The sequence below is a fragment of the Lepidochelys kempii genome, chromosome 20 (genome assembly GCF_965140265.1).
Source record: "Lepidochelys kempii isolate rLepKem1 chromosome 20, rLepKem1.hap2, whole genome shotgun sequence".
NCBI classification, from domain to species: Eukaryota; Metazoa; Chordata; order Testudines; family Cheloniidae; genus Lepidochelys; species Lepidochelys kempii.
In genome coordinates, this window is record NC_133275.1 from 25,043,269 (window position 1) to 25,052,193 (window position 8,925).

The window sequence follows — 8,925 nt, forward strand, 5'->3', positions numbered from 1 at the left end:
CCTCTGGGTCCCAGCCCCTCGCCCCCCAGCAGGGCCCTCCCCCCCCGGTCCCAGCCCCTCCCCCGGGCTCAGCAGCCACGCCCGTGACCTCTGACTCCGGCCTGGATCACGTGACGTGTGTCATGGCGGCCCCCGTGGCCGGCGGTGGCGGGTCGGTGACTCGCCTGATGCTGGGGGCGGCCGGGGGGCTCCGGCTCCGCCTGGGGCGGGGCTTCCGCACGGCAGGTGGGGCCGGGCCGGGGGGCGAGCCCGGGGGGGGGCTGGGAACCGGGGGGCCGGGCCGGGGGGGCGAGGGCGGGGGGGGCTGGGAACCGGGGGGCGAGCCCGGGGGGGGGGCTGGGAACCGGGAGGCCAGGGCGGGGGGGTGAGGGCGGGGGGGGGCCGGGAACCGGGAGGCCGGGCCGGGGGGGTGAGGGCGGGGGGGGGGGCCGGGAACCGGGAGGCCGGGCCGGGGGGGTGAGGGCGGGGGGGCTGGGAACCGGGGGGCTGCCCAGCTCCCCCCGGTCTCTATGGGGTGGCGGCGTTGGGGGCCCAGGCAGTAGAAGAGGGGGGCGGCCCCCCCGAGCGGGATCCCCCCCGTTGGTGGTTCCCAGCCGCGGGCGGGCGGAGGCCTGGGGGGAAGCAGGCTCAGCCTCTGGTCGGCCCCGCCTTGGCCCTCCCTGCTGAAGCTGCCATGGGGCCGGGGGGGGGCTTGGACCCCTGTGAACTGGGCTGAGACCCACCAGACTCATGTCACCTGGGGAGCCACCAAAGGGACCCAAATTCTCATCTTCACCCTGGTGGGGCGTGATCGCAACCTGGCCTGACCCTCCTCCGTGCCAGTCGCACAGTGCTGGAGCCAATGGGGCGTGCACGGGGGCCGATCCCGGCTGGGGACAAGGCTGCGGTTTCCAGCTGGACTTGTTCTGCGGGAGCCTGCGTGAAATGCGTTGGGTGCCTACAGGACGCAACCCCCTCCCCGCTCCCGGTCAGTGTGAATCCGGCTTCTAATGCCCTTAGGTCTCAGTCCAGCTGGGATTAATGGTCCCGATGTATATATGGGCTTGAGACTGACGCTCATTCCGTCCATTGCCTATTTGAACTGGGCCCCGTGTGCTTTCAAGCTCCTGCCCTGCTCAGGTGGGGCTGAAAGGCCCTGGGGGGGAGTGATGCGACCTGGGCTGCAATGTGTTTTCCCCAGGGGTGTTCCAGGCGGAAGATGAGAGCTGCACAGCAGAGCCCGCGGGCGATGTGTGAGTACCAGGAGCCGCGGATGGGACTAAGCTCAGGCCCTCTTCACAGCCATTGCGTTGGAGGATTTACGCTGCTTCCTCAACCAGGATGGTCTCTGTTTTCAGAGGCTGCCAGACATGGTCCAGAAGGATGTGGGATAGTAGTGGGCTGAGCACAGCACTGGGGTGCAGGATGCCTGGGTCCTAGTCACCAACTCCCTGTGTGACCTCTGGCAACTCACTTCCCCTCTTTGTCCCTGGTCAGTAAAACGAGGATCATATCTGCCTCCCTCACCAGGTGGATGTGAACACTGATGTATCCAAATGATATTTCCAGATCCTGCCCCTGACCCTCTGTAGGGGTGCTCAGTGAATGGGCTCCTGGGGGACTCTATAGCCCTACAAGAGTGGCAGCATGGCCATGTGGGTGCAGTGCTGGACTGGGATTCGGGAGACCAGGGTTCCGTTCCCAGCTCTGCTGCTGATCTTGGCCGAGTCTCTGGCTTGCTCTGTGCCTCAGTTTCCCCACCTGTCACATGACTAGGATGACCCTGACCTTGCTCTGTAATGCACTGTGCAATCTGTGGCTGGGAGGTGCGTGGCTAATGCTTGTCAATCGCCCTGGTGGAAGGGAGAAGCACCAGGATTGCCTTGTGGTGCCATTCCAGCTGGCTCGCAGGCTTCCCTGACGTTTGCTATGTGTGCCCCGAGAACTGATCCCCACCCACCCCAGTCAGCAGCCCTGGATCCAGTCACTCTGTATAATCCTGCTAGCCCCCATCTTCCAGTGGCTGCAGGTTCCAGGAGGTCGCTGGATCTCATTGTGTTTCCCCAACACCCCCCTTTCCCTCCTCTAGAGTGAACGTGGTTTTCATTGACCGTTCCGGGCGCCGGATCCCCGTGCAGGGGCGTGTGGGGGAGGATGTGCTCCGCCTGGCCCAGAGGCACAACATTGAACTGGAAGGTCTGTGCCGCTCTGCCCTCCCCTCCCCCATGCTGGGTGGCAGATAATAGGGGACGCAGACAGCTCTGTGGGTCCGCTATGGGCACGGGAGCACTGGAATCTCTTCATTGCCGCTCCCTGCATTTCAGGGGATTTGCCAAGTCCCCAGAGGGTGGCATGGTGCAGGGAGGTGGGAAGGGGCAGGGCAGGGTCAAGGCTGTAGCTTCTATCTCACCTCCTCCCATGACTCTTCCAGCTCATTGTCCTCGCACATCCCTCCCTGTAGCCGGACTCCTCTTCCCCATAGGAGCCGGCAGGAGCTGAGGCCGAGGATGAGAGGGAGGCCCAAGAATCCAGAGTGGGTCCGTTTGGAGCAGGGGCCCTGAGACAGGCAGGCTGCTGGAGGGTGTCCCAGAGCTGGGCCCAGGGACAGGAGGGGGGAGCTGCCAGCGGGAGGGGTCAGAGGTGAGAGACTCAAGTAGAATCCTGTTTGTTCCATGGGGAAGTCGGCCCTCACTGTACAGACACACAGCTGGGCTCCCCCTACTCCCAGGGGGCAGCTCAGGCCCCCCCCTTTCCACTGCAGGGGCCTTGTCTTCACCCTGACCTTCCACTCTTATGTTCCCAGGCGCCTGCGAAGCCTCCCTGGCTTGCTCCACCTGCCACGTCTACGTGAGCCAGGAGTTGGTGGACAAGCTGCCTGCCCCTGACGAAAGGTAACAGCCTCTGGGTGCCTGGGCCCTGCTGCCCCTCCCCCCGCCCCCATCAGGAGGGCAGGGTTCTGCAAGAGCCAAACACTGTATTCCTCCCCCAGGAGTGCCAAGTGAGCGAGAGCGGCCCCCCTGTGTGCTGGGTGCAGCAGTGGCGTCCCTGCCCCTCATAGTCTGAACAGACCAATGAAGAATTATCTCCATTTTACAAGTGGGGGAAACTGAGGCACAGAGCCAGTCAGTGCCTCCCCCAGGTCACCGCAGGCATTGCCGAAGCTGTGACTCGAACCCAGGGCTCCTGGGGCCCAATGTTTTAGCCCCAAGCCTGTTCTTTCCCTTTGCAATACTGCAGGGCGGCTGCCCTCCCCCACAGCAGCAGCTGCTGCATTTCAGGGAAACAGGCCCTTGCAGTCAGCCTGGAGAATGCTGCCAGCCAGCGAACGCCCCCCTGCCCTGCAGGCTCACCCTTGTCTCTTTGGCTTTCCTAGGGAGGAAGACATGCTGGACCTGGCCCCACAGCTCCAGGAGAACTCCCGGCTCGGCTGTCAGATCATCCTCACCAAAGAGCTGGAGGGGGTGGAGTTCACCCTGCCCAAAATCACCAGGAACTTCTATGTGGATGGCCATGTTCCCAAGCCCCACTGAAGGCTGGAGGAGTCTCTGGGCTGCCCGCGGCTCTGGGGCTGGGCCTTATAGAGCCCAAAGCAAGGGGGGCTGGTTGGAGAAGGCTCCCCCTGGGGGCCTGCAGCACTGCTGGTGACACGGAGAGGTGCGGGGAGGGGTTAGTTTTATAGGCCCAGAGTGAAGCCCTGAGCTTCCTACAGGCCGAGGTGGGGAGGGGATGTCAGAAGCAAAGATGCTAGAATAGCCCCCCACTCAGCACCTTTGCTCACAGCCCCAGAGGTGACGTGGGGCCATACAACAGCCCTATCTTTTCTGTTCAGGGAATCTGCATTTTTTGGTGTTGGTTACCAAATCCTGCAGCCCGTCCCAGGGAGCAGAAGGAGGGCAGGATGTGGGGGGCTAGCAGGGGGTGCTCTGCATTCTTCCTGTCTGGAGGTCACCGTTTCTCATGGCGTGCTTTAATATGCATTAGGAGCTTTGGTGCGTTCTCTGTGCCATTTGACGTGGGACAGCAGGGACCAAAGCAGCACATTCTCTGGGCTGGTCGCTGTGGATCACCCAGTGTCACGCTGTAACCTCGGGATCAGGGCCAACGCCCCTCCCGCAGCCACATTTTATTATTAAAGCTCACGTTTGTATGACGCGCTGCCTGCTCTCTTCCCCAGCCCACAGGCCTGGGACTGGCCACAGGGGCGCAGTAGGGAGCAGAGAGCCCCGCGCTTTCCAGCAGGAGCCAAGCAATAGCTACAGCTGCCCTGAGGGTCAGTGGCACAAGATTTACCCCTTGTTGGTGCCACTACTGAGGGGCTTCAGCGGTTCACAGGCAGCTGCAGAACCCAGACCCTTCCGCAGCCCCCCATGGAGCACAGGGAGGTGGGCGAACATCAGCCAGGGAAGACGAGGGGGTTGCCAGATTGCGCACACACTGCCAGCAGGTGTCTTACTGGGACATGCAGGCGCTGGCTGGGCTGGGGGGAGCCCCAGGACAGCTGGCGGCTGCTGCTGCGCTCCTCCCTTGGAATCGGTGCTTAAGGGGAGCTGAGCTGCCAGACGCCCCAGATCCCATTGAAAGCCAGGAACCAGCTTTGCAAGCCGGACGCCCATCCAGGTGCTGACTATTTTAGGTTCCTGCAAAGAGAGGATACTGCATCTGCCCCCAGCTGCACCCCCACTCTGCTAAACTGTTGCTGTCTGGTTGACAAAACAGCTGTTGTGTCCCGCCCCAGAGGTGGCTCCATTGTAGTGATGGGGGCAGTGCCCCTGCCCTTTGGAACGGCCTCCACCCTCCCATGAGATGTGCACAACTGGTAGAGTTGGTTTCTGCTGCACCATCTCGCCACCCAGCCCCCACTGTGGGGAAGAACTGGGAAGCTGGTTGGTCTAGGGGGCTGTGAACAGCCACAGCAGCTTAGCAAGTCATCGGGGGATCTGACCTGAAGCCTTTTAGCTTTGGTGGCATTTGCAGGGTCACTTTGTCTCCTGCCTGGGGCAGCGGGAATGTTCCAGCCCCCGGGTAGCTCTGTGTCCTGACGGGGCAGTGAGCACCCTGCATGGTTTGGCACTGGTAGGGCAGCTGGTCTGAGACCCGACAGACTCAGTCCATGGACAGTCTGGATTCCTGAGCCCAAGGTCATTCACCCAGCAGGAACCAAGCTGAGTCCCCAGGAGCTGCTCAGCCTCCTAGGGCTCCCCGGCATGGGGTGGGATGCCAGAGCCAGCCCTGTGTGATTCATCTTGCCCAGCTCTGCCAAGCCAGGCACCCGGAGCCTGCAGGAGACCTGAAACCCAGGCACCTGCCCGTAGGGACGGGAATTCAGATCAGCCCCACGCACTTGCCCCAGGGCAGCTCTTCCCCTGTTCACTGCGTGTATTATGGTAGGTCTGATGGGCCCCATCGTGCTGGGTACAGCACAGACCCAGTCCCAGAGCTCACCCCGAGCCAGGACAGAGGGAATGGGGACCCAGACACACCGGGACTCGCCAGAGCCACCCAGGGCAGCAATGGCACAGCCAGGGATTGAACCAAGCCCCAGCTCCCTTGCTGTGGCCTCGGGCCCATCCAGCCACTCTGCCACATGCAGCACCAAGCGCCCGAGGGGCTCCCAGGCCCAGCGGGGCCCTGGCTGTATGCACAGACCCCCAGGCCAGAAGGGACCCTTGGGAGCACCTAGTTGGACCCCCTGCAAAGCACAGGCCAGAGTGGTGGTGGGGGGGAGCAAATTCACCCTTGGCATTACTACAGCAGTACCCAGGGGGAGTCCCCACCACCACCCCATCCAGTGCTCACAGCTGGGGGGGTCACACACAGCACTCACTCACCTGCCAGGTTGCATCTGGGGCTGCCCCACTGACTGGGGGGCAGGGAACAGCAGAGGCAGGGGCTGTGTTGTTAGGCGGGTGGCGCTCACCATCCACAGCCAAGGCAAGGGGGAGACCAGGTCTGGACACCGGGGGCGGGGGGGGTCTGGGTCTCCCCCAGCTAGATGGGGCTGAGAGCACCTGCCCCTAGTATTGGGGGAGCAGCTCTGGGCTCCTCAGCAGGTTCAGGGTTTGGCAGAGCTAGACAAGCCCAGGCCCCTGCCCAGCTGCAAACCCACTGCAGCCCCTGGGGGGGCAGGTGGACATTAACCCCCCCCCGCGGCAGCACCCCTGGTACCAGCACAAATAGACATAAGAGCCCCTCCTGTCCCTATACACCGGCCAGACCCCTTCCACCTCCCCCCCAGTCCTCCTGCTGCAGCCAGCCTAGGCCCCCCGGCCCTCCCGGCTCTTATAGGGCGAGGGCCCCGCTGCCCAGGTGTGTCCGGTTAAGTCCCCGCAGCTGGGGCTGCTCCTTGCACCGGCCGCTCCCCGCAGCGAGGCTCCCGGCCCGCGTATGGAGGGGGAGCTGTTCCTGGACGGGCACCCCCCCGACTTCTCCCTCCTGCAGCAGCTGCTCTCCCCGCCCTGCCTGGAGCCAGAGCCCGGCAGCCCGGCCCGGGGCCCGGCCAGCCCGGGACGGGGAGCCAGGTCAGCCCTGGGCGCCCACCCCTCCCCTCGCGCGGGGGGAATCCGGATCAGCCCCATGGACCCGTCCCCTGGGGGAGTGGGGGAAGAGACGAGGAATCGGGATAAGTTCCATGGACATGCCTCCCAGGAGGGAGGGGAGATCCGATTCCTCCCCAGGCACCTGCCCGTAGGGACGGGAATTCGGATCGGCCTCACGCGCTTGCCCCGGAGGAGTGGGGGATCCGGATCGGCCCCACTCACTTGCCCCGGGGGAGGGGAGGGTCCAGATTGGCCCCACGCACTTGCCCCGGGGGGAGGGGAGGGTCCGGATCGGCCCCGGGGGAGGGGGGATCCGGATCGGCCCCACGCACTTGCCCCGCGGGAGGGGAGGATCCGGATCGGCCCCACGCACTTGCCCCGCGGGAGGGAAGGATCCGGATCGGCCCCACGCCCTTGCCCCGGGGGGAGGGGGGGATCCGGATCGGCCCCACGCCCTTGCCCCGGGGGGAGGGGGGGATCCGGATCGGCCCCACGCCCTTGCCCCGGGGGGAGGGGGGGATCCGGATCGGCCCCACGCCCTTGCCCCGGGGGGAGGGGAGGATCCGGATCGGCCCCACGCGCTTGCCCCGTGGGGAGGGGAGGATCCGGATCGGCCCCACGCGCTTGCCCCGTGGGGAGGGGGGGATCCGGATCGGCCCCACGCGCTTGCCCCGTGGGGAGGGGGGGATCCGGATCGGCCCCACGCGCTTGCCCCGTGGGGAGGGGGGGATCCGGATCGGCCCCACGCGCTTGCCCCGTGGGGAGGGGGGATCCGGATCGGCCCCACGCGCTTGCCCCGTGGGGAGGGGGGGGATCCGGATCGGCCCCACGCGCTTGCCCCGTGGGGAGGGGAGGATCCGGATCGGCCCCACGCGCTTGCCCCGTGGGGAGGGGGGATCCGGATCGGCCCCACGCGCTTGCCCCGTGGGGAGGGGGGATCCGGATCGGCCCCACGCGCTTGCCCCGTGGGGAGGGGAGGATCCGGATCGGCCCCACGCGCTTGCCCCGTGGGGAGGGGAGGATCCGGATCGGCCCCACGCGCTTGCCCCGTGGGGAGGGGGGATCCGGATCGGCCCCACGCGCTTGCCCCGCGGGGAGGGGGGATCCGGATCGGCCCCACGCGCTTGCCCCGTGGGGAGGGAGGATCCGGATCGGCCCCACGCGCTTGCCCCGTGGGGAGGGAGGATCCGGATCGGCCCCACGCGCTTGCTCTCGAGCTGGGCGCGAGCTCCGGGGCTGTTTTGGGCGGGCAGCTCGCGAGCCGCAGCCTCCAGCTGCCATTGGCCGGGGCTGCGGGCGGGATCCCGAGGCCGGCAGCGCCCAGGCCGGGGAGGGGGCAGGTCGATGGGGACCTGAGCCTGGGGGCTGGGAGGGGCCAGTGGGGGGCTGAGGGGGGGCCACCCCTGGGGAGGGAGGCTGCCGGGGGGAGAAGGAGGAGGAGCTGCCCCGGGGGAGGGGGAGGGTGATCAGACCCCGGGGGGGGAGCTGCCCACGGGGGGGTGAGTGGGGACCTGCCCGGGGGGGCTGAGTGGGGAGCTGCCGAGGGGGAGGGTGATCAGACCCCGGGGGGAGGGTGAGGGTGATCAGGCTTCGGTGGGGGGGAGCTGACCCTGGGGGGGCTGAGTGGGGAGCTGCCCCGGGGGAGGGGGGAGTGATCAGACCCCAGGGGGACGGGGTGGGGGGAAGCTGACCCGGGGGGGGCTGAGTGGGGAGCTGCCCCGGGGGAGGGGGGAGTGATCAGACCCCAGGGGGACGGGGTGGGGGGAAGCTGACCCTGGGGGGGCTGAGTGGGGAGCTGCCCCGGGGGAGGGGGGAGTGATCAGACCCCAGGGGGACGGGGTGGGGGGAAGCTGACCCGGGGGGGGCTGAGTGGGGAGCTGCCCCGGGGGAGGGGGGAGTGATCAGACCCCAGGGGGACGGGGTGGGGGGAAGCTGACCCGGGGGGGGCTGAGTGGGGAGCTGCCCCGGGGGAGGGGGGAGTGATCAGACCCCAGGGGGACGGGGTGGGGGGAAGCTGACCCGGGGGGGGCTGAGTGGGGAGCTGCCCCGGGGGAGGGGGGAGTGATCAGAACCCGGGGGGGGGGACCTGCCCGAGGGGGGGCTGAGTGGGGAGCTGCCCCTGACCCCTGTCCCCCCTCCCGCGGGCCCCTGGGTGCCCCGCCCCCCTAACGCCCTTGTTCTCTCCCCCAGACCCGCGGGGCGCCCCCGCCCGGAGCCCCTGCCCACCATGGCCTGTTGCCTGCAGGTCCCCGACAGCAGCGCCCTGAGCTTCCTGCAGGAGTCCGCCCAGCGGCTGCCCCAGGCGCCGGGGGGCCAGGAGGAGCCGAGCCGTGCGCCCAGGGCGCAGCCGCCGCCGGGGCCAGCCGTGCGCCCAGGGCGCAGCGCCCCGCAGCCCCAGGCCGGCGCCAGC

The 8,925-nt window shown here is 67.3% G+C and overlaps 1 protein-coding gene across 1 annotated transcript; it reads left to right on the forward strand.

Moving 5' to 3' along the window:
- The first annotated feature begins 106 nt into the window (after positions 1-106).
- Positions 107-4,129, forward strand: FDX2 (ferredoxin 2). The gene is made up of 5 exons (XM_073318242.1): positions 107-225; positions 1,181-1,232; positions 2,069-2,175; positions 2,783-2,870; positions 3,353-4,129. Exons 1-5 carry the CDS (start codon positions 123-125, stop codon positions 3,507-3,509), a joined length of 507 nt encoding a protein of 168 aa, XP_073174343.1. The 5' UTR covers positions 107-122; the 3' UTR covers positions 3,510-4,129.
- Positions 4,130-8,925: the final 4,796 nt, after the last annotated feature.